This window comes from Eublepharis macularius, chromosome 1 (assembly GCF_028583425.1).
Source record: "Eublepharis macularius isolate TG4126 chromosome 1, MPM_Emac_v1.0, whole genome shotgun sequence".
NCBI lineage: Eukaryota > Metazoa > Chordata > Lepidosauria > Squamata > Eublepharidae > Eublepharis > Eublepharis macularius.
In genome coordinates this window covers 10399953-10425393 of record NC_072790.1, presented here as the reverse complement: position 1 = coordinate 10425393, position 25441 = coordinate 10399953, and the positions used below count along the sequence as shown (strand labels likewise).

The following is a 25441-nucleotide window of genomic DNA, read 5'->3' as shown; positions in this document are numbered from 1 at the left end:
TGCTGGGCACCCACTTGAGCAAGTCCCCTGTGATCATGTTGCAGAAGAAGCTGCTTTTTACACTATTTTTTGCAGCTATTCTAGGAATGGTCAAGAGATTATTGGACTCTCCTTTCCCATCTCCTCAGTTTCTCTAGCTCTGCTCACATTTTCCTCTTTGAATACCATTAAGGATTCAAGGAATCCTTAAGGAATACCATTAAGGATTCTGCTTCACCCCCTTATTCCCTTTCTTAGTTGTCTACCTGATCGCTAGAGGTTAACAGCAAGGCAAAACGGAGCATGCGTCTCACCAGCAGATCAGAAATGGCTGCTAGTGGTCTGACCGGAAGTGTTCGCACAAATGAGAAAACCGCGTAAATCATTCAAAGAAGCCATTCAAACACTGGATTCAGTGTTGACCAGTCCATCTTTTTATATACTTGGCATTTGTAAGTGAATGGGGGGAAATTAACGTAGAGAAGGAGAACAAGTATGACTGTACGTACTGCCTAACTAGATTGAACCAAAGCATCCATCCATCTCCATCAGTGGCCTGTCAGAGGCTGATATGACATCCACAAAGAGTGCATCACCCAAGGCAGACACCCCCTGTTTGTCCCCACATTCGGAAACCTAATCTGTGCTTTGGACATCCTGGAGCAAAGAACTCCGTAAGGTAATTATGGATTCTACGCAGAGGTCGTTCCTATCATTTCTCACTGGCTGATCGGGACCTGCCAGGATTCTGAGACAGAGAATCATTCCTACGCATTGACTCTCCCACATCACCCTGTCCCAAATGGTCTTTTCTAAACTAAGAAAGTGGCAATTTGTGCTTTCTTGTAAAAGTGACGCTCTGTTCCCTGGAAATTTTCTGTACGTTCTCCAGCTTTACTGTATCTTTTTTTGATATGAAGGACTAGAAAAGCACGGAGCGATTCACACACTGGTTCACTGCAGATTTATGTAATAGTTGTAAGATTTGCCATTTTATTTTCAGTTTTTTTCCTTATCATTCCTTCACTGCTGCGATACGTCCAGCTGGCATTCGCTGCACTTTCTACAGTCGCTAGGATTTCTCTCTTGCACCGTAATCACCATTTTAGACTCCCGCCAGCATGAGCCAAGTTAGAAGAGGGATTTGTCCCAACAGACACCAGTCTGTACTTACCCTGAACCATCTCCAATTCTGTTGCCCTTTCTGCCATCTTAAGAAAGAGTCATTTTCATTCTTCTACCATCCTGTATAATCCACTAACGTTTTCCCCCCTGGTCTTCCCTTTTTAATTCATCCTGCTGTCTGAATACAGCTCTAAGCCAGTTACCAAAGAGTACAACAGGCCTTTTCTAGAGACCATAAAGCTCTCTTAGGAGTCTTCGGGGAAAGACCTCTCCTCTACCGGATCGCCCTTGAACAGGTGGTAAAGAAAGAATGGCATCTAACCTGACATCCCAGCCTCCTCAGCAAAGTAGGGGTCGTTCAAATCAACATCGGATGGACAGTCGCTGTCCGTCAGCATTTCCTCAGCAGCAGCCTGAAACGAAACACATTGCGCAGCCATTACCAGGTAGCAATACAAATAAAATTTTGGGTTTAAAACAAAGAGCCACCACTTGCACGTTTTAAGCAGTACCTTCAAGGCACAGACCTGGAACTCAGGAAGAAACCCATTTCCATGATCACGTTTCACTGAAGTCGACGGAACTCAAGAAGGATTCATTACAGCGATTCGGTTTCGTTTTCTCGGCCATGTCAGACGCTCCTCTCCGCAGGTCCGAGAGGAAGCGCCTGAGCAGCCTGACCGGGCGGCTGATCTGCGAAGATTAGCCCCCAGGACTCCCAGTGAGGGAGGCAGGGTCCGGGACGCGGCGGGAAGAGCCCCCTGAAATCGATGCGGGGGGTAAATTGCCCGTTTGTTCCTATGGAGGCCGGCAGACGTGCGCGGCACCTTGAGTGCTGCCGGGCCATGGAAAACGGCAAAGAGCAGAACTAGGCGGAAGCCTGTAAGTAAGCGAATCCCTTCTGTTATTACAAGCGCACGTGAAGGAGTGGTGGGATCTGAAGCTAAGAAGGCTCGTTCTTCCCCCTCGCTGAGTTTCAGAATTTGGTTGGCGGTCCCCCCCCCCTAAAATGGCAGCGAAAAAGCAGAGTCCCGCTTTGGGCAAGTCAATTTCGGCTGCCCTGCAGGGGAAAGGAGAGTCGCTCGAGGACTTGGTGAAGAGGTCGGTTATCGAAGCCATAAAGCCCTTTGTTGACAAGCTGAATGAAACGGATCAAAGGGTGGGCTTAATTGAGAGCGAAGTGAAAACCATTAAGGAAGCAACGGGGGGAGCAGAGAAGTCTGCCCGGGAAAATGCGTCACTCCTGAGGGCAATGAATAAAGAGTTAAAGCTGGTGGAGAACCAGCTGATCGGGCTACAAGTGGAACGAACACAGACAATTTTGCGCCTCCAGAACGTGGAAGAGGAGGAAAATGAGGATTTATGGGGTCTGGCCTCGGAACTATTGGCGACACCCACGAAGGCAACTAAAGAAGAGGTAAAAAGCGCCATTTTGGAAGTCCGTCGGGCTTCTTCAAAATATGCAACGAAGCATCAGCTGCCTCGCGAGATGATCATCGAGTTTTCATCTAAAAGGATCCGAGACACTATCCTATACAACTCATACAATGCGGATCTGGACTTTCTGGGTAATAAAGTCAAGATACTGAAGGACGTCCCATTTTTAGTTCGGAAAAGAAGATTTAAGTATAAAAAGCTCGCAGCTCTTCTGAGGGAACGTGGAATAAAGTACAAATGGCTATTTCCGGAAGGTATCTGGTTCAGTTACAAAGATCAAGCTTACAAGATAACATCAGAAGATCAACTAAGGGATTTTGAGGACAAAAATCAAGAATTTCAGCAAGACACCAAGCAAGAAGAAAAGGCGAAGTCTGAAGGGGGGGGGGGGGAGGGAACGAGCACTGTGGTTGCAGTTGCTCAGAGAGAATTGCTTCCGAGGCCCGGGGGGGGGGGAGGAAGACTTAATTTGAATTGTAATTTGTATTTTGCAAGGTCAACCACTCCATCAATATCATACAAAGTTTTAATTCTTTAATAATGGCAGTATGAAGGGAAAGCATTATGTGTAGTGTAGTGTTGTTATATGTTGCTGTTTTTTTTCTTTCCTTCCCCTGCCCCCTTTCTTTCCCTCTGTATTGTTAGTCAATGTAGCTAATAAAAAAAAAATCTTAAAAAAAAAGAAGGATTCATTACGGCCTTGAGAATAACTCCATGTGAAACGTCATGTGCAACCCCCCCGCCCAAAACCCCTTTTTCAGCTTGGGGGAAAGTGTTACCAATGAGACGGGATCTCCACGACAGTTGCTCTGCTGTGAACAGGGAATGAATAGGGCTCCAATGGCCCACCTGGTACAGATCTGCCATTTGTTACTAACCAGCCATGTACAACAATGGCTCCGTCATCTCAGAAAAAGCGAATGGAGCCCACGTACATGGCCTGAAAGGGGAGGCGGAGCTACTAGGTGGGCAAAGGGAAACAGAGAGCAAGTACGCTTCAGTTCAGAACCTGTCCTGGAAGAAGCAGTTATGGCAGAAGTTCTTCTAGGAAGAAAAATCTTTGGATTATATATTTTGAATAAATAACAAGTCAAATATAGTGGAGATGGAACCAACGCAGCTTAACGGCTAGGGTGGTGATTTCTGATTTGAGATGGCAAATTTGAAATCCACAGTCAATCTTGAAGCTCTCAGAGGAGTGGCACGCAGATTGCTACCTCTCAGTCTATTGTTAAAACCATTAAAATAGATTAACCCATGCATGAGGCTCTGCACTTCTTGGAGGAAGGGCAGGATACAGATGGGATAAGCTTCCAGAGGGGAAACAAGAAGGTAACCTAAGGGCGCTTAGCTCACAAGCAATTTAAAGAACCCTATACTTGCCACGTATACACCAGTTTCACGGTCAAAAGTATATCCATGGTGTTATGAAAACAGACAGCGTATTCAACAGCTGCTGATAAAAACACCGAACAACAAAGCCCGCCCACTGACTTTTCCAGACCAACATTTCCAAAAGTAGGGCTAGACTGAAGATCGGGGGTCTGTTCAACGAAGCCCCCTTGGCAGGTACATTCTGGAACAATCGTATGGAGTCAAAATATTCCAGGAGCCCAAAGCCAGCCTTCATACAGAAAGACGCCTGCAAACCTCATTGCTGGTTTTAAACAATGGAGACAGTCAATCATTATAGAAGACAAGGCCATCACTCTTCCGAAAGAGTCTCCAAAGTAAGAATTCTGAAGACTTTCCTAATGTTTCTTATTTTTCAAAAAGTGCTTCTAAAATTTCTGCAGGCAAAATTTGCTCATCAATTGTTCGACTGGAACAAAGCTATAACCCCTATCCAAGGCCTGGCAGCTCAACATGAATGATATTTCAGCAGCACGAATAACCATTCCTTCAAGCAATGCAAAAATTATCAAGAACACAAGATCAAAGCAGGATTTTTCTGGACTGGCTAATGCATTTATTTTCCTTTAATCAGAATCCGCCCCCGCCCCCCCCCCCCGGCTTTCATTTGGCTTAAGTGCCAAAGGCAGATGAAAAGTGCTTAGGCTGGCTATAACTAGCGCTACCTTGGGTCAATTGCTTTTCCATCTTTATGGTTCCTGTAAACACATGGAGAGTTTTAAGGCTAGGTAGCCAAAGGAACGGAGCACTTGTTTTGAAACTGGGGCATTCTGGGTCTCTCAGGTGCTTGTCAAGGACCCTACAAGGACCGGTAGAGCTTTGCAAGGAAAATGCAGCCCAGTCCAGGGCATGGGGGAAATCAGGTCAAACCTTTTCCACTGAAGCAAGCTGTCAGTAGAACGGAGAGGAGGTGATTTTACTCAGTTCCTTCTCATTATTGCGGTACCCTGTACTGGGATGTATTTCTTTTCAGGCTCTCCCAAACCTGAGAGAGGATTTTCCAGACAAATGCCAAGCTGCTTGGGGAAGGGGAAGGTTGGAAAAATCTACAAAACCTCTGGTGAGCGTTTCTGTTGAATCCCACCCAATGCACAACCACTGGTGAGAGTCTGCTGTGTTGCACGGTGCACTTCAGAATCGATGTGAAGCAAAGGGGAGGCCTAATCGCCTTCCCGGTATGGTCGTGGAACCAAAATGCTGGAATCCTCTCCCCAGACAGACCTGTCTATCCCCTCCAGCTGCCACCTTTCATCAGTAGGTGAAGACTTTTCCATTTTTCTTGGCGGTCCCTCAGCGAACACTCCTTCCAGCCTCAGGTTTTAATTATTGTTTTTATGCATTTTAGCTCTGGTTTAAGTTGTTTCAATGATGTGGTGTTTGTTGGTTTTAATTGTTTTTGAGATGCGATTTTATTATGTCTGTTTTGTTAGCCAGCTTGGTAGCCCTTATGCAAGCAGAAAGGCAGGGTATACACACCGTGTGAAATAAATTAAAAATACGCTGCATGAACACCATGAGCCCTAAAACATGGTGCTTGTTAGTGGACAAATTTGAAGAAGATACAATTTAACGTGGATATGTGCTGGGTTCTCCATCTGGGAAACAAAAATGCAACACATGCACACAAGATGAGAGATATGCTTCTGGGTAGCAGTGTGTGTGAACCACATCTTGGGATATGGGTAGATGGGAAGCTAAATATGAGCAGTCAGTGTGATGCAGCAGCAAAAAAGGTGAATGCAGTCTTGGGGTGTATCAACAAAGGCATAACATCCAACTCACAGGATGTCATTGTCCCACTATATACTGTGTTGGTCAGGCCCCACCTGGGATATTGTGTGCAGTTCCGGAGGCCTCACTTCAAAAAGGGTGTGGACAAATTGGAGCTGGTGCAGAGGAGAGCAGTGAGGATGATCAGGGGCCTGGAGATTGAGCCCTGCGAGGAAAGACGGAGGGATCTGGGGATGCTCCGTTTGGAGAAGAGGAGGCTGAAGAAGGGAGACATGATTGCTCTCTCTAGGTACTTAAAGGCTGTCTTTAGGGGAGGGAAGGGAGCGGTTCCCGTCATCAGCAGAGGGTTGGACTTGAAACAAGGCAAGGAAGCTGCCGGCTGGACATTAGGGAGATCAACTCCGCAACGGCCTGTTCCAGGCTGATTCGGGCCTGATCCTGGCCACTGCAGAGTGCAGGAGCCCTTCCAGTTCCAATTGTATGATTCTATGATTTCCAGAGATGTGCCAGGGCTCTGGTCCGATGAATCTTAAGAGTTTCCTGAAGTTCTAAAGTTTGAAAACCACTTGAAACATACGCTACCTTCTGTTTTTTCTTCTTCATCTTCCTTTTCTCTTTCTTCTTTTCTAGAAACTGTTGCCATGGAGTCAATTTGTCCTTTCCTTCCAATTTGTTTCTTACCATTTCCTCAGCCGTTTCTTTAAGTCCTACGGTCAATTGGAAAGAAAAAAAAAGTAGTCCAGTCAGCAGTTAATCAAGTCCTGTACTCTAAAAAGACTGAAAGAAGAATCACACCACCACGGAAATCATAAGCCAGAACAAAATACTATATGAATACTGAGGACGCAACAGACAGGGCCAGAAAACCAGCCACAAAGGTGCTCTCAGGGTTAATCCAACACTTACTTAGCAGGCCACGGAAGATGGCCTAACTCTCCTTGTATCCCCAGCACCTACTCCGTGGAATTCTGCCAAATTCTATTTATTGTCCTTCCTATTCAATACAGAAGAGCCTCGTGGCGCAGAGTGGTAAGCTGCAGTACTGCAGCCCAAGCTCTGCCCATGACCTGAGTTCGATCCCGGCGGAAGCCAGGTTCAGGTAGCTTGCTCAAGGTTGACTCAGACTTCCGTCCTTCCGAGGACGGTAAAATGAGTACCCAGTCTCCTGGGGGTAAAGTGTAGATGACTGGGGAAGGCAACGGCAAAACACCCCGTAACAAAAAGTCTGCCAAGAAAACGTCGTGGTGCGACGTCCCCCCATGGGTCAGTCATGATTCGGTGCTTGCACAGGGGACTGCCTTTACCTTATTCAATATATACATGAGGTCACTAGCCATGCTGGAGTTCTGATAAGCAGAACAAGGGAAACGCCCGGATAGTAAAGACTACAAACAAACAACAATTCCGGGAATCTGCAATTAATAACAGTTCATTTTCTTTTATGGTGCAAAAGTGCAAATGTGCAAAGTGCAAAGATGATGTACAATAAATATATTAAATACAATAAGATCAATTGTTTCTTATGTCCAAATAGTCATAGAATAATAATGATGTCCAAAGGGGAATAGCATGAAAACCCACAATGGGGACTAAACAGAGAGTCACAGTACTGGATGGGCGGTGACCCCGGTCCAAATTGAAGTAACATCCAAATGTGCCGACGGGATTATGCGAGCATCTTATACAATTCCCGTTTCGTATAGATCATACTTCTTCCTGGGCACAGTTAATTCTGGACTGTAACAAAAATATAACCTTTTAAGAATACAATCATTCTTTAAAAATTTCTAAAATTTCTTAAGAATCGTTAAAATATTTACAATCCAACAACAATATTCCACTGTGTATACCACATACTTACAGGTCACCATTTAAATAGATACATGTCCACGTCATTATTCATGTCCGTGATGTATTGGAGTTGGGAAGAATATTATGAGTAGTCACATCCGTGTATCTATTTATTATTCTATGACTATTTGGACATAAGAAACAATTGATCTTATTGTATTTAATATATTTATTGTACATCATCTTTGCACTTTGCACATTTGCACTTTTGCACCATAAAAGAAAATGAACTGTTATTAATTGCAGATTCCTGGAATTGTTGTTTGTTTGTATGCTGGAGTTCTGGGCAACCAACACGTGGCTGGTCACAGCTTCCTGCTCCCCCAGAAAGTAGCAGAGATCGTGGCAGACAGCTTATTACACAAGTTCACCAGCACTTGTATGGACTCACCAGTATTTCAAGGAACTGCTTTCAATACACCTAGGGTACATTTTGCTCAAATCCTACAAAGTTTCCAGTCTTCTTGAATCCAAGAGAGATCCAAAGGTGACTTAGAATAACTGGCGAGTGGCGAGACCTATCAAGAGCCACAGGAGACTGGGAAAGATACATGGTAACAAGGGGTGATATGCGCCTATACTTAATTTTAAAATCTCTTTAATTTCTTCAGATATATCTTACTTATAAACCTTTTTCTCCATGTACATGACTAATTTCACTGGTGGGGTGGGGGGAAAAGATGAGACATCCATATACATTATTATTACAACTTCATAGCTGATTTCATTACAGAAGAGCATTTCATAAATTAGAAACATAAGCCTTCCAGTGGAAAAGGAAATCCAAAGCTTTGAAAGTAATTTGAATATAGTAAAAATAAGTGTTAGCATGACTATGGAAATTGCAGGAATCTGATCCAATAAATCATTTAGAGTGGATGGGGCTGGGGAAAGGAATTAAACGAGTCCAACAATTATCTTCTCGTTTGCTTGAATGTATCAAGTTGCTTCATAAACCAGTTTATATTTAGCAGCTGTAGGAACTGAAAGATCAAAAGGACATGCGGTTAGTATTCTCTACCCCACTATAACCTACAAGGAGCTGCAATCATCAGATCGTTAACCCAGAATTTCATCTCTCCGGTGCCCCTTTGTCATCTTTGAGAATTAAGAGGAAGGTCCAAGTTCACATATCCTGGCCTGTCGACGGTCGGAAGGACTCGGATACCACGTTAAACGCTCCGTTGAAAGAAACATCCCCCTTTTCCTCAGCAAGCGACAGCTTTATAAAGCTGACAGTGGGGAAAAAAACATTTAACTGAAGTGTATGGCAAGTTGCTCCCTCTCTTCTCAATCACAAAACCCCAAAAAGGGGTGTGAAGCAATTAAAATACCTTTAAATGTTCAGACAAGACCAAAGTGATGCTTGTTGGGAAGGCAGAGATCTTGAAAGACATTGTGCTCCCCACTTCCGATGGAGTTTGTCTGACACTTGCAGCCTCGGTTAAGAGCCTAGGGGTTATACTGGATCCAGTGCTAGCACTAGAAAAACAAACTAAGGCAGCCACAAAAAATGCTTTCCACAACCTCTCCCTAGCCTGGAAAACGGCTTCTTACCTTGACGTGGCCAACCTGGCCACCTGGATCCATGCTATGGTAACATCAAGGCTTGACTATTGTAGCGCACCATACATAGGTTCTTCCATCTAAGTTAACTAGGAGAGTCCATTTGGTGCAAAATGCTGCGACTTGACTATTATCAGGAGTGCGCAGGAGCTTGAACATCACTCCCATCCTACAGTCACTCCACTGACTACCCATCAGTTACCATGCTCAGTTCAAGATACTGGTTATTACATGCAAAGCTCTTCACAGCCTTTGTCCAGCATACCCAAGGGACCGCCTCCCTCCCTATGTCCCTCCATGGCAGCTTCGCTCATCTGAACAGGGTCTCCTGCAGGTGCCAGGCTGCCCATGGGCGAAATCAACAGCAGCCCATACATGGGCTTTCTCTGTGGTGGCCCCTACACCGTGGAACGACCTGCCTGAGGAGGTCAGGAGAGCCCCCCCCCCTCTCCTGGCTTTCTGCAAATGATACAAAACCAAACTATTCAAAAAGGCTTTTTACTAAAATGGGAGGGCTGTATTGTAGGGATGGGGTCTCAGATGCTTTGCTAATGACTTAGGGACTGTAGACCTCATCACTGTATTGCCTCACAAATTATCTGTTGCTTTCAATATGTACTTCTATGTACCTTCTGTGCTCCATGTTGTCTAATGTCAGTCCTAGAACTGATTATGTTTTGTTTCAGTATTTTTTCTACTCTGTATTGGATTCTTGCTAATACTATGTCTTTTAAACGTGTATCTAGTTACTTACTTACCCTATGGCATCGTTTATGGAAATGTCCTTGATACTGTATGGAAATGTACTTGATACTGACTGTACTAATCTCATACTGTGTAATCCACCTTGAGTCTCAGTGAGAAAGGCGGACTATAAATGACATACATAAACAAACAAACAAATAAATCAAGCTACCCAAATATAACCCCCCCCCCCAAATCTGCACTGCGAAAGGCAAGGCAAGGCAGCACTGCACCACTGGGGGGAAATGCGGCCTTCTTCTTTCAGTTCTGGAAAAATGCCACTTTGGAAGCCTGTGGCCTCTTCTCCAAGGGGCAAAATGTCTACCCTTCCTCCATCCCCTTCCTTATTCTAAAGATGTTTGGTGGAAGAAACAGTTCTACTGGGACTTAAAAATAAAATGTCATTACTTTGCTTAATAGCAAAAAGAAATGAGAAGGGCAACACATTTAATGCCACTTTTTTTCTGCCTGCTCACTCTCCAATTGTTCTAGAGGACTGAGAGCCTCACTACAAGTGACATCTTACGCACGAACGGCACTTGATCATTTTTGCAAGTCTTTCTGGGAATCGAAGTCCCTCTCCCGCACCCCTTTTCTGTTCCTTCCCCTCTCTGTTAGAATGGCTGCCTGAAGAGACAGAGAAAGCCTACGGCAACACCAGTGTTTGCAAATCGTCTTGCTGGGGGGTGGGGGATGCTCTGGAGAAAGCTGAAATGTCCGTGAAGTCCTTCCCCTCTCTGTTAGAACTGCTGCCTAAAAAGTCAGAGAAAGCCTACTTCTGCGAATCGTTCCTCCAGTCACAAGCCTGCTCTCAATGATCTTTGGGGGCGGGCAGTTGCAACTTTCTCAGCTTTCTCCAGAGCATTCCCCCCCGCCCCCCGAGCAAGACGATTAGCAAAGTTGCAGCTGCCCGCCCCCAAAGATCATTGAGAGCAGGCTTGTGACTGGAGGAACGATTCGCAAAAGTAGGTTTTCTCTGACTTTTCAGGCAGCGATTAGAACAGTTCTAACAGAGAGGGGAAGGACTTCACGGACATTTCAGCTTTCTCCAGAGCATCCCCCACCCCCCAGCAAGACGATTTGCAAAAGCTGGTGTTGCCGTAGGCTTTCTCTGTCTCTTCAGGCAGCCATTCTAACAGAGAGGGGAAGGAAGAGAAAAGGGGTGGGGGAGAGGGACTTCGGTTCCCAGAAAGACTTGCGAAAATGATCAAGTGCCGTTCGCGTGTAAGATGTCACTTGTAGTGAGGCTCTGTCACAACCTAACTGCAGTGGTTAGAGTATGAGATGGGGATCTCGGAGACCCAGGTTTGAACCCCTCTCTCTCATGGGAGGGTACCAGGTGACCTTGGGCCAGGCACGTACCCTTAGCCTAACCTACCACATAGGGTGTTTGTGGTAAGCCCCTTTAGGCCCCCACCAAGGAAAAAACCAGGATATAAATACCTAAATAAATAGTTATTATAAGTAAGATAGTTGGATTGTCAGCTGTAGAGCTATACTGAAAGTGTTTCTTTAGGGTTGCCAGTCCCCCCGCTGGGGGCAAGTGATACCTCGCTTCCACCCTCCACCCCTTGCCCCTGCTTACCTGGCCAGCAGGGGAGGCACGGCCTCCCAGAGGCGCACTCTGGGCAGCCCGATGTGCTCCCAGGGGCCTGAATTGGGCCACTGCGGAGCGGCCAGTTCCAGGCTAATTCAAGCCTGATCCTGGCTGCTGCAGAGCACAGGAGTGTTCCCGTGCTCCACAGTGGCTCAATTCCCACCCCCCACCCCCGGCCGGGGAATGTGGGAGTGCTCCCGGGGGTGGCCGCAGCCAGTGCAATGACATTACTTCCGGGAAGTGATGTCATTGCGCAGGTCTGGGAGCAAAAGATGACAGGGCAGGTAGGTGCCAGGTTCCCCACCTCTCGTCGGGAGGACAGGGGGACCAGGCAACCCTACGTTTCTTCATTCATCACGTGGTGATGGGAAGCGAATCATGTTTTTCTTTAAAGGAGTACGGTTATGCGCTGAAGTATACCAAATGAAATCAGTGGCTCCATCTGGGAAAGTCAGCCTTGGAGGATAACACAGTCCTTTCATGAAGCTAGAAAGGGATTCAACTCCCTCCACAGATTAGACTCTCTTAGAAACTGTTGCCCAAACTATTTCCAAGTAATGAAACAAGGGGCTGAACAGTACAAATAAAAGGAACCACTTATAGTTACAATATGCATACGTTCATTGATTATAAAAAAACCCACAACGCAAATTCTCATATTCATCTGTAGGAAGTTCAAGTACAGCAAAGAACAACACTGGACAATTCAGAATGTCCTCCAGCACGTATAAAACTGGATTACTTTTTTGGACAGAAGTGGGTTCTTTCCAATTGGTTGTGTGTGTGAAGGAAATGTTTTCCAAGTTCTTTTGCTGTTCAAAAATGCTTTTCTATTTTGATATATTTGTCTGCTGTGTAGTAGGGAGGCACACAGCCTATAGATGCTTTCTCACTACAGTTCTTACTACTGCATCAGGTTTCATTGTCCTCTTCACAAAATATAGATGGGCTGGGTGGGTCTGTTGTTTCATTTCTGGTAGTGAGTGACTGAGCACTCCGTTTTTGGTTTGAATGCTTCTGACGTGGCCAAAAGAGGTAAATATTTTATGCTTCATGTTTTTTCAATTAGGTACATGTTTTAAATAGATTTTGGATTTGGATTTGCTTGGCACTATCTTTCGTGTGCATTATTGATCTGTGGGCAAAGGGGGGGAAAATCATCTTGATGAGTTGCCCACACTACAGTTTTCCATGGGAATATTTGGACGAATTTACTCTACGACTGTTTTATACATCTTTGTGTGAACAATGTGATCTATCAAAATCATATGAATTTTACATTTTTAATTAGTTTATGAAATGAAATATCTAGACAGTAATTTTTTTAAAAAAAATCATTTTAGGTACATTTTGTGCAGGTTCAGGTATTTGGAATTATTAGTTATATTGATGAAGTGCTTTATATGAATGGTTCCTGGGCCAAAACACACCTAGTTCTGGTTCTATACATATGGCGATATCTGTATATGGGTGAGCTTACTATATGTCTATACAAGGGCATGGTACATATAAGTTGAACCAAACTGCTGCTGTATTTAATCCTAGTTTTGCCCTTTCATTTGTTGAATTAAATTATATATGTGTTTTATTCATTTGCATTAGGTTTGTAGTTCTATTTCATTTACTTTTTCTGTTCCAACTTCTTTGGTTACCCTCCTTTTTCCACCCACCAAAGAAGAGAAAGACAGTTTGGGGAAAGCGGGAGCCATGAACTGCAGAACAGAAAAACAAGTGAGGACCCCCCCACATAAAACACCCCACATAAAACAGACCCCCTCTCCTGAGGCTTTGGTGCCTCTCCTTTCAAAGTGGGCCATAGTTTAACATTTCCAACCTTTCAATTTAATAAATCATTATTTCAGATAAGTGGCGAGTATGTCATCCCCCCTCCATTTTGCCATTCTTAATACCAAATTTTGGCAGACAGTGCAACATTTTTAATTTAGTACAGACTTTAGTACGGCTTTACTAAGCATCAATGATCATTTACATAGTTCATTTTTTTAAAGCATTCTTCCAACACAATTTAAAAGCCATGTATACTATTTCTGTTCTGGCCAAATTAAGCCGCTCCGCTTAATCTCTTCTAAGAGGAAAAACCACTTAAGCCTGTTTGCTGATGTCGATATATTTCCTTGTGTCCTTTCTCTGCCACAGCCAGCATGTAGACTGGTTATAGTTTTTTTTGCTGTTGTTGTTTTGTTAATCGGGCGTGTGATGGCCTTCTTTCCCACCCAGCAGTGTCTCAAAAAGTTTATTTCTTCTTTCTACCTATTAAGTCATTTCTCTGAAGCCTCAAGAAGTGGATGACTCCAACTTAAAACTCTTTGAAATGGGTTGAGATAAAGGACTCTTCGAATCACCGGTCCAATTCTCAGCATAGCCAACTCTGTGGATGCTTAAATCCAGAGAATGGTGCAATGAACAAACAAGGCAAATCTTTCTACAAATCTGGCGGGGGGGGGGGCTGTGGAAAAATCTACAATCTAAAACAGAAACATTGCCTGTACCTTAAAGAAATACATGCCTTCAGTGACCGTTGCTAGACAAATGCAACAGTACTGTCAGCCTTGAAGCTTTGGTTTCTGTCAGTAAAAGGCAGGGGGAGGGAGCAGGGCCCTTTCCAGGATTATTTTGGTCTTTGAGGGAGAACTCACCAGGGCCAAGCATGCCAGCAACCACCAGCCAACTTGCTACCACCTGACTGGCAAGACGCACTCAAGGCCAGCTGCTTGCTACTGTTCAACAGCAGCCAGCTTGTGAAAGCTAGCAGTGGTCTGAGTTTCAGACTAGGGTCTGGGAGACCCCAGCTGAAATCCCACTCTGCTGTGGAAGTTCACTGGGTGAACAAACTGTGGGCCTAACCTCATCTCACACAGGTGTTATGAAGACAAGATGGGAGAGAACAACGTAAGCTTATTTGGGTTTCCAATGGGGAGAAAAGTGGAGTATAAATGAAGAAAATAAACAGTAAATATACCAGAATATAGGGGACAGATAAAAGGTAGGTTGGCTGGCTGGAGGGAAGGAGGAAAAGAAGCAGGGAGAGGGGAACGGCTGCCAGGAGGCAGGAAAGTGGAAGCAGTGGGACAGCATCTACAGGGGGAAACTAGATGGCCCCCACAAGTGTTTTTGGGTCCCCCACATATATAAAAATATTAGGATTCTGCTTAGAAACAGTAGAAAAAAGTATTTGCAACAATTTTAAAAGATATTATTTTCTTGTCTGCTTTGGAAGGATTTTCTTCTTTTTAACACCAAGTGAATGCTGATTTTTACAAAAAAATAAAGATTACTTAACGGATGCCTTTCCTTGAGGGGCTGTTCCTGGACTTTTAACTGTTTTGCAGGAAGGAGAAGTCCAGCTATTAGCGTTACTGAAGCCCCGTCACAGAAACAGCCACGCTTACTGACAACGTCCGCTACACAAGTATTTGAGACACAAAGCCCCACTACAGATAGGTAACCAGCAGCCCCTTTCACTTTCAGGAAAAAATAATCTAGGCTACAAAAGTAATAGCCAAGGGGTGCTCTTAGTTTCTGTTCAAAGCAGACCTTCCTTAAATAGTTTTTCATTTGAACATGTGTGTGGTTCAAATCTCAGCAGAATATATTAGCAAACACTGACCCTGAAAGCTTAGCCTTGGACAAATATTTAGTATTTTTGCTATGATGTACTGGATCAAGAATTAAATAAAGCAACGCCAGTTCCTGTTGAGGAGCGGCTGCATATTTCTACAGCTGATTTGAAGCTGGTTGGGACTAGAAACAGAACAGACTTAAACAAAAAAATCAACGCTGCAAATATAACAGAAGCGGCCTACCTGGAACCCACTTAACCTCCATTTCCATATCCGTTTCTGGATGCTTCTTCTCTTTCTCCTGAATGCTCTGCAGGAGTTCTCTATATTTTACGATTTGCTCGTCATCATCTTTGTGGAGGAGCTTACGTCCACCGAGGTCTACTGCAGGCATTACACCGTCATCTTTAAAGAAGGGAGGAAACCCAAAACTCGTGAGAAACTCAGGGCAGCCCTGGTTTCAAGCAAGATGGATGGAACCGATAAAAACATCCCAGAAGGCAGGTTAGAAATTCTAGAACACATTGTACCTCGATGATAACAAAGCCGCCCCTGCATAGTAAGTGTGTGATAGTAAGCACAGGAGCTGTACACTTATATGGCTTCAGAGCATTCCTGAACATAATCTTATGCGTGGAAATGAATTAAAGTAAGGAACCCTTTTCCACAAACCTGTTACTTCGTTCAGAGATGGGGCATCTATCTTTCACAAGTCAGTCTTACGCTATCATACTCTAAATGCGGCTGTTATCTTGTCCTGCCAATCACTGATTATGGAGTGCAGCAGAGAACAGGGGCTCTGTCTGTCTGATAAGCAGGTCAGACTGCTAACAGGCGATGGGGACAGTTAACAGATTGTGCTCAAATTCAGCTTAATTTCCCAGAAGTGTATGAAAGCAGCAGGACAGGATAAGGCAGATTTACCAAACTTATATATAATATCTGTGCGTATTTTATGAATATATCTAAGTAAATACAGAACATTCTTTCCATCAATCACAGTTTTTACATTTTTAGTGAAACAGCTGAGATTTGTTTTTTCCGTGTTTATACTCAATGCCACAATAAAGACACTGGCAAGAATTCTGTCATGTGCTTTTATAATTCAATGGATACAACATCAGGAACCTGTTAAAGAAATGGCTGCATATCTTGTATTGAAAGCTTATTTCTGAAAACATAATTAAATTCCAGAACTTTCCGGGATGAAAATACACCAGCATGTCTCCGAGCCAGTGACACAGCTTAAACCAGGATTCTTAACTGCAGCTGATGTTGCGCTTCCATGTCGCCTGCGAGACCGCAATGAAAATAATTCAGGGAAGATTAAGGGACTTTACCTTGTGCAGCAAGTTACAATGCTGCACTCTAACGCAAGGGATGAATTGGGGAAAGGAGTGTTGCTATGAAGGAGGTGAGCGTTGCTAGGTTAGGTTATCTTCTGTGTCAGCACAATATTTAATAGGGCTGCAGTTCTGCAAGGGCCACGTTTTAACGTGGAAGCCTTTCAAGTGGCTTCCCCATATGGCAGTTACAGGGGACAAACGCTGGCTCTTCTATGTCATACTCTACTCCTTCTGTACTCCTTGTGCTCTGAGACAATCAGATAAAAGGAATCTCAAAACCTTGTTTTCGAAATCCTGGGCCAGTGAGTGCCCTTCCACCATACTCAAGTGGATGAAGGAAAATGAGCTGAAACCAACCCCGGTCAGGTGGAGCCAGTGCTGCGTCGGCAAGGCGGATGTTCTCTGCCAAACACCCCTTAACTGAGCAGGCTTATTTTCGACAGACTTAGATAAAAGTTTTGTTTGATTCAGCTCTGTCAGAAAAACAAACTTGGCTTAATGGTTAAAAGTGATGTTTTTGGTCACCTTCATTTAGTTCCATTTATTCTCCCCTTTGAATCAGCCAACACAGCTACACAGATCCACGCAATGGTAACCAAGAGACTAGATAACTGCAATGTGCTCTACATGGGGGTGTCCTTGGAGACATTTCAGTCATTCCAGAACATGTTAGGTCAATGGTTACCAGGAGCTAATGTCTTTGCATGAATTTTACCTTTGGGTTACCCATTTCTTCCTGGTTCCATTTGAGGTACCAGTTCTTACTTTTCAAGCCCTCTACTTACCATCTCTTCCTTGCATGAACCTGTGCAGCAATTCTACCCATGTTCAAGGCAGCGTATACGGCCTTAAAACCACTTTTTTTGGTAAGGCTGAACTATTTAGGAGGCCATTCAAGGATGGTTAGTAGGACTAACAATTGACCCTTTAATTTGTCCAGTCTTTTATAGCATAGTTTGCAAATAAAGTTGTAAATGGATATTTTTAAATTTTGCTGTGAGCTACTTCAAGTCCCCTTGGGGAAAAAACTGGACTATGTTTTAAATAAACAAAGGAAATCCCACACATACTTTAAACAAATGAAAATGATCCAACCATCCTACACACATTTTAAGTTTCAGTAGTTTCAATGGGAGAATTAAGTATGTATTTAAATTTCTCCCATTGAAATGAATGGAACTTGAGAGCTTAATTTTGGTTGGATCAATCCTTATTTTCTTTTACAAATGCATACAAAATGGGCACTGGTTTTGGAAAAAAAACTAACCAAGAAAAATTTGGAGGACATTGCCAAAGAAAAAACTTGTATTATTAGAACCGGAGTCACTGCTTCATGGAGCTGTTTTCATCCTGTGATTCACCTATAATGACCCCTCATTTAGCAAAATGCAAATATCTGAAATCAGCCTTTTAAGAAAAAGCAATTGGAAAATATTGACCTAAGTTTTCAGCCATTTTACTTTTTGTTAAATTGATATCGGGCATGCTCACCCCTGGAACTTGAATTAAGGGAAAACAAACATGAATGGACCAACTTCTTGTTGCCAAGTAGGCCCCCTCTCCTGCTTTAAGGCCTGCCATGAACTGTGTTAAAGTTTCCTGCATTACTGTTTCACTGCTGCTACACAAAGACTGCTTTGCACGTGTGTTCTGGTACACGTGTCAGTTTCCTGCCTGCGTGTTAATTACCTTGCTGTTGCAATAGACTGTGCAGTTTACTGACTCCATGTTTGGATAACTGCACAAAGGACTCTTTTTCTGGGCAGCCCTGCCCTGACCTGTATCTGGATTTCCCAGTGTGTGTTTGGACTGTGTTACAAGTGTGCCCCGTGCCTGCATTGCCATCTGCCACGGACCGTGCCTGTTCCTCGCCTTGGACTGTGTTTTAAAGTGCTGCTTCCCCCTGCCTCCATGGAAGCCTGCCTCATATGGGCCCAAGCCGCTGCTAGCAGCCGGGCGCCTGCCGGGGAAACCTCCAGCGAGCCTGGCTAGGCGCTCCCTGGTCAGTTCCCGCCTGGAGCCTCCCGCAGGTTGGTCCCCGAGTTCGCCCTCGCTACCGGGCAGCCTGCTATCCAGCCCCAGCCATGCCCAGCCGGCATCCATGTTCTTAGGCAGCCAGAAGACCCAGAGGAAAAGACTGCTTTGGGAAGCCATTTTGGCGAAGCGGGCACACCACGTCCGCAGCGAGAGTACCGCGCCCCGCTCTGCATATCTTAGGAGCCGCCCCGGAGAAGGAACTAAGTGCCGACCATCCCAAGCACTTAGAGAATGTATCTCAAAGAAACCTCCGCATTCCAGAGCTGATGACATCAGGACAAGCCCTGTCCGCTGGAACATCCTTTCAGCCCACTTGGATTTCCCCCTCCCTCTTTTGTCCCCTCTTCCTGAGGTGTCACTTATCGCAATCTGATTACCAAAGTGGCCCATCCAAGCCATTCAGTAACCCATTAGAACCTTTGTTTTAATCTGTGAGAACCACCAAGTACAGCACCAGCCCCAGGGTACGTTGTGGGGTATTTAAGCTGGTCTCTCAGACCACTCGGTGCTTAGGCCATTCCTATCCAGAACCCCTCGCTGTCCGTCTGTGGTCCCAGTGCTGGCATTGGGCCACCCTCGCTGCTGTGTCTCTGCTTCGCTCCAGGATTGTGAGTATTTCCCTTATCATCGTTGGAACCCGCTAATGCGAAAGTCTCTATATTTCCTACTCTGTATTTCTTAGGTCTTGTATGTTCTTTGTATGTTTGTGCAAGTTTAGGCTTACGCCACACTAAATACACGTGTTTGGAACCTATTTGTAGTCTGCCTCTTTTTCACTAGAGTGTCTGGGATCGGGACCTCCGTAGACATAGGTTAAGATCCGCGCTAATTTTAAGTTACAGACTGCTATAGCTAATTTCCCCATTATAATAAAGAGCAGTTCTGGTAACATTCTCAAACGGGAAGTTTCTACTTCAGGGTAGAAAGAATTTGCTAGTAACCACAAGTTTATCTTAGCATGCACATGATACTAGGCCAAGAAGCACAGCTCCCAAACACCAATGAGAATGGAGTCAATGCCACGTAAAGAACACAGGCTTAATTTTATGTAGATAACATTCATCCCATGCTCTATTGACTGGGCTCCTGAGGCAGTTTAAAATATATAAGTAAAACTATTAAAATACTTTTAATACTACCAATTTGTGCATACACAGTCACAGTGCAAAATTATTAAAAGATGGTCCAGTTCTTAACAGGGACAGATTTGTTGCCATCAGTCAAGAATCACAGAATCACAGAGTTGGAAGGGGCCATACAGACCTTCTAGTCCTGCCCGATGCAGGATGAGCCTAAAGCATCCCTGACCAATATTCATCCAGCCTCTTCTTGAAAACTGCCAGGGAAGGGGAGCTCACCACCTCCCTAGGCCCCTGATTCCACCTTTGAACTACTCTGACCGTGAAAAAGTTCTTCCTAATATCCAGCCGATACCTTTCTGCATGTAATTTAAGCCTGTTGCTTCAAGTCCTACCCTCTGCTGCCAACTGGAACAGCTCCTTTCCCTCCTCCAAATGACAGCCCTTCAAATATTTAAAGAGAGCAATCATGTCCCCCCTCAACCTCCTCGTCTCCAAACTAAACATTCCCAAGGCCCTCAGCCTTTCCTCGTAGGGCTCAGTCTCCAGACTCCTGATCATCCTCGTCGCTCTCCTCTGCACCCCCTCGATTTTGTCCACATCCTTTTTGAAGTGGGGCCTCCAGAACTACACACAGGACTCCAGGTGCGGCCTGACCAAGGCAGTATAGAGAGGGACCTCCTACAATTTCGATGTAATGGCCCTTTTGATACAACCCAAGACTGAGTTTGCCTTTTTTGCCACCGCATCAACACTGACTGCTCATATTTAGTTTAGTCCACTCTTACTCCAAGATCTCTTTCGCATACACTACTACCCCGAAGTGTATCCCCCATCCTGTATTTGTGCTTCATATTTTTGTGGCCCAGATGTAATATTTTGCATTTATCTATGTTGAATTGCATCCTGTTCACAACCACCCCGTTCTCCAGAGTATTCAGGACTTGTTGAATTTTACCTCTATCTTCTTGGTTGTTTGCCATTACTCCCAATTTGGTATCATCAGCAAATTTAATGAGTTTACCCCTTCATCTAGATCATTGATAAAAATATTGAAAAGTACCGGGCACAAAACCGAGCCCTGTGGTACCCCACTGGACACCCCCAATCTGATGAAACACCATTGTCCACCACTTTTTGAGTGTGGTCCTCTAACCAGTTCCATGTCCACCGAACTGTGAGTTCTCATAACTTGTAATGTCCCTTTTTCAGAAGTGGCACTTGTACAGCAGTTACTTTCATTTTCTAATAGAGTCCAGTAGCACCTTTAAGACTAACCAATTTTATTGTAGCATAAGCTTTCGAGAATCACAGTTCTCTTCGTCAGATGCATGGAGGGCAAAAAGAGAAATTGGTCAGATATAGAGGAGGAGGGGGGCGGGGTAGATACAAACATCTTCTGATATGCAGATGCAAACAGCTCCTTCTGATGTGGAGATCAGTTTGCTTCTGTAAAAGTTCAGAGGACTTAGCCGTGTTAGTCTGTAGTAGCAAAATCAAAAAGAGTCCAGCAGCACCAACAAGACCATACAATTCCACTGCAGCACAAGCCTTCGAGAACCACAGCCCTCCCCGCCAGATGCATCTGACAAAGAGAACCGTGATCCCCGAAAGCCCACGCCAGGTGCCACTGGACTCCCCCTGACCCCGCCTCTGTAAAGGAAATCAGTTACCTGTGATAATGAGATAACCATTCATAGTCCCTATTCATTTTCTAGTTAATTTAAGTTAATTTTCTCCAACTGCTTTAACCGTTACAAGCATGTTCTAAGCAACCAAAGACCCATTTCTGATGCTTAATAAAAAAAATAAAAGCATAGCTAATCACAATTCTAACATTTTAAAACTCATGCTCTTCTATCATGTTACAATTTGAGATCCCGTATTCAAACGACACCTGAAAGTCAATCACAAAATAACCCAAGTGGGGATTTTCTGAAAATAGGAAGAAAGGAAAAAGCCATCGTAGCATCCCCAGACATCCTGATTAGACAGACATTCTGAGTGTAAGTTGTTTTCTTCAAACTACACATATTACTTCAGGACTACATCTAAGGAGGAGAATACTGGCAGTGAAATCCTAAGCAGAGTTACTCCAGCCTAAGCCCACTGAAATTACTGTGCTTAGACTGGAGTAACTCTGCTTAGGATTTCACTTGAAAACTTCCGTTTTATAGGTTTCCAATCAGTCCATGTGATTTTCCAAATTGGATTGCAATTTCATTTAGCAAGAGATTAGGGAATTTAGAAAAAAAAGTTCTGTTATTAAAAGAGCGACTACTATTTAAGTCTCTCCTTTGGCAGAAAAAAACAGCGAGGATGGCAAAGAAACGGGCTTCGTGAACTGGGATCCTGCCTCGATTTCCACTCCTGAACTGCACGGAACTTTGATGGCTAAAGGTACCTTGCTGTTCCTCCTCCTCTTCCTCACTCGATGAAGCCAAGTAAGCTTGGAAATCCATGTCCAGAAGTTCCTCTTTCTTGAAGGTTTTGCTCAGGGATGTCACTCTTTCGTGGTCTGTCTCATCCCAGGTGATGTCTACCTTCAGGCAGAGCAAAAGGAACTCAGTGAGACGACCCTGTACTCTCAAGGCACACTTTTAAATCACATGTAATTAAGGCTGCATGAACTCTAAGCGCGCTCTCTCTCTCTCTCACACACACACACACACACACACACACATGCACGTGCGCATGTACTCAGTCACAAAAGTCCTGATTCTGAGCCACAAAGATCCAAGCATAAAACCTAGAGTAAGTTCTCACAGATGCCAGGCTCTTTTGCGGCACCCTACGTGGCCCAGGCACGCCCAATCTCGTCCGATCTCAGAAGCTAAGCAGGGTCACCCTGGCTAGTCCTTGGATGGGAGACCACCACGGAAATCTCGGGTTGCAACGGCACGCCAACTCTGCTCGTCTCTTGCCTCGAGAGCCACACGAGGGCTCGCCGTAAGTCGGCTGTGACATGACAGGGCTTTCCCATGCCCAAGGGCTCCGGAGCACCTCCAGTTCTCTTCCATGGGGGGCGGGGGGGGGGAGGTTAGTAAAGGCAAGGGGTCCAGGACTGCTCCCCTTGCTTGCTTTGCAGGGGATGGTGCTGCAGTCCTCTCCGCTGCTGAAGCTACAGGAGCAGACTGCCGGTAAGCTGGTTTCTGTCTGCTTATTCTTCCTGCTTTCTCCATTTCAAAAATTCTGGTTGGCAGAGAGCGAGTGGGCAGTGTGGCTGCAGGAGGAGCAGCAGAGGGAAGGTGCAGTGCAGCAAACCGGGGGGAGAAAAACCAGGAGATCAGGGGACAGACCGGGATGAGGGCACTGTTTCACCGCTTCTCCAGAGCCTGGCCAGTTTCCGAGCCTTTCCCAGGTATTAACTACCTGTTTGCATTTCCCTCCCTTTGGCAAACCAAAGGAACAGAAGGCAGAACGTTGAAATGAACGTTCAAATTCAGGCCCACCTGGATCAAGCACTAGATACTACACACAGGGGTGGGGTGGGGAACGAATCCCAGCCTACCTGAAGTCCATATGCACCAATCCAAGTGATGGTATCAAATGCGAACAGCTTATTTTGAAACACAAATCTAAGAATTGTTTATAAATGCACTTAAGACACACGGGAAGCTAAATTTATAATGATTTCTAGGCTCTTTTTATCAGCATTTTAAAGATTAAGACTAAACAAACGACATAAGAATACCGTTTTCCTCCTCCAGCCACTGAACAACAGTACTGAAAGCTTGTCTTCCTGTTATTGTGCGCTACAATAAGAACACTGTTATGCCTGTTGCCCTACCAGCTGTTTAATACGTCTTTTTAAAAAGCAACTGCATAAATAGTTCAGACTCCAGCAGTGCTGGATTCATCACAGTGGATGTTAAAGCAACAGAAGGGACATTTCATTCGCCACCGGGAAGTTGTTTGAGATCCGGCAAAGGGAGGTAACAGTGCAACCCTAGGCAGAGTTACCCCAGGCTAAGTCCACTGATTTTAGCGGGCTTAGACTGGAGTCAGTCTTCAAAGGACTGGACTGAGCTGCAGTTCAGAGTGTCTCTAACATCTGCCGTGAGTCCACATGGTAGCCTTAAGCAAGCCATTCCCTCTTAGCTGCTTTAATTTGGGCGTAGGAATGCTGGTGTCACTGGGCAGTTGTAAGAGTTGCCAGTCCCCCGCAGCAGAGAACGGGCCTCCAGTGCCAGGTGCTTTTCAGCTCGTTAAAAGAGACCTGGTCTGGAAGGCGTGCCTGCACCAGAGGCACCTGCCCCCTGCAAAGTAAAAAGGCACAGTGGAAGCCAGGCCTAGGACTCAAGTCACAGAATGCGAAAAACTCCGAACATCCTAAAGCATGACGCATGATATTATTATAGTTGTGGCTCCTGTTCCATATATACAATTCTACCTGGCTGCTTTAGAGGAGAGCTGAGACACTTAAGCCATGTCCAGCAGACTGCCTGCGACTGACTGTCATGTGGCCACCCCTCCCTGGAAGGTCTAGTCTCTATGGATTAAGGGTTACTACCTGGATTGGTGTATTTTCCACTTCCCTTACGTCCCCATTTCCTTGCGATGCTATATGGAATATATTATTTTGAACTTTAAACCGCCTTGAGTGTCAACGATCTGACATCGTTGTTAAAGATCATCTTCTCTTACTGACTTATATTTTATTTATTAGCCAACTTTTCACCTAGAGGAGCTCAAGGTGGCTTACCATATAAAACAAAAACAGAATTACATTAAAAACACAGTTAAAAACTACTCATACATATTTCTTTTCTGATTTATCATATTCCCAAGATTTAAAGACCAAAACATGCAACAAAAAAGACAACTGCTTTCAAGAGTGCAAACTACCTTGGCAGACAAATGTACTTAAGTTCTTTGGGGGAAATAATTATATCCACCAAAAGCAAGCAAGGTTTAAGGTAGCCAATTTCAGAATGTGTTCCACATCAAGCTTCCTTTTTTTTAAAAAAAACAAGGGGATTAAATTATTTTGTTTTCAAGCACAGAAACATCTTGGATCGTGTGTCCAGAAGACATGCCTAACATCCAAATGGCTTTGGCGTTCTGCCCAAACTTTAGCACGCAGGGCAAAAAAAGGGGCTACGTCTATTTTAAATACTTTTGCCCATGAATCAGCATTTCCGAGGGTACCCTGGCGTGTGTGTGATGACATGATAAGCCCACCCGCTAGTATTTGTGCCACAAGCCCCCGGGACTATAACGGTTCAGGCCTGGCTTTTGACAGCTCCAACAGCCCTTCCGCCCTTCTGTCTCGAGCGCAATCACTATTGTATTTACATAATTTATAAATTAAGAACATGCAAATCCAAACATGTTCTGAAGGGCTAAAAAAACATGGTTAAGGTACCTTTGATGTTGCTACAGCAGCAGATGTGAAGAACTTGGGTTTATACGCCATTCCGTCCATTTCTGAGGCCATGTCCTTTGGCTCGTCGTCAAATGTCACATCATCTGGAACGAATCTTAAAAGGCAAAAGAAAATGAAGTGTTATTAAAATACGTAGCGCAAGCCTTCAAAGGAACAAAGCAGCGATAGGCCCGGTTTCTTTCCAATTAATGCTGTACATATTAGCTGTGAGATAAACAGAGACCTGTTGCTCAAGCTCAGTCAGGAGAGGGAAGGATGGCCCTTTGGCTCTGCACCGGGAATGTCTGGCCGGCTCCAGAGCAGCTCCACGGAAAACGACTGAGTTTCTATTATTGCTGCTGAATCAAAGATGCTGGAGACTAACAGAGAATAATCCTCACCACCCGGAACACGTGATAAGGCCTCGAAGGAGGGGGGCTTGATATCAACCTAAAAGGCTGAAAGTTCAATTCCTGGCATCTTCTGTTTAAGGATCTCAAGCAAGAAGGCTGTGAACGCCCTCAGCCCAGAGCCACTGCTGTGGGAGGCCGCGGAAGTTCATTCCGCTCTTCCTTCCCACCACCTTC

General features: G+C 44.7%; 1 protein-coding gene across 1 annotated transcript in view; it reads right to left on the bottom strand.

Annotated features, from left to right (window-relative positions):
* The window catches only part of ESF1 (ESF1 nucleolar pre-rRNA processing protein homolog), a 52332-nt gene that overhangs the window by 13612 nt on the left and 13279 nt on the right, over positions 1-25441 (bottom strand). The window contains exons 7-11 of the mRNA XM_054996324.1: positions 24855-24969; positions 21891-22029; positions 15268-15429; positions 6268-6392; positions 1427-1517 (exon numbers count right to left, since the gene is read on the bottom strand). Of these exons, the coding sequence (XP_054852299.1) occupies positions 1427-1517; positions 6268-6392; positions 15268-15429; positions 21891-22029; positions 24855-24969 (632 nt within the window). The remainder of the gene's footprint in view (positions 1-1426; positions 1518-6267; positions 6393-15267; positions 15430-21890; positions 22030-24854; positions 24970-25441) is intronic.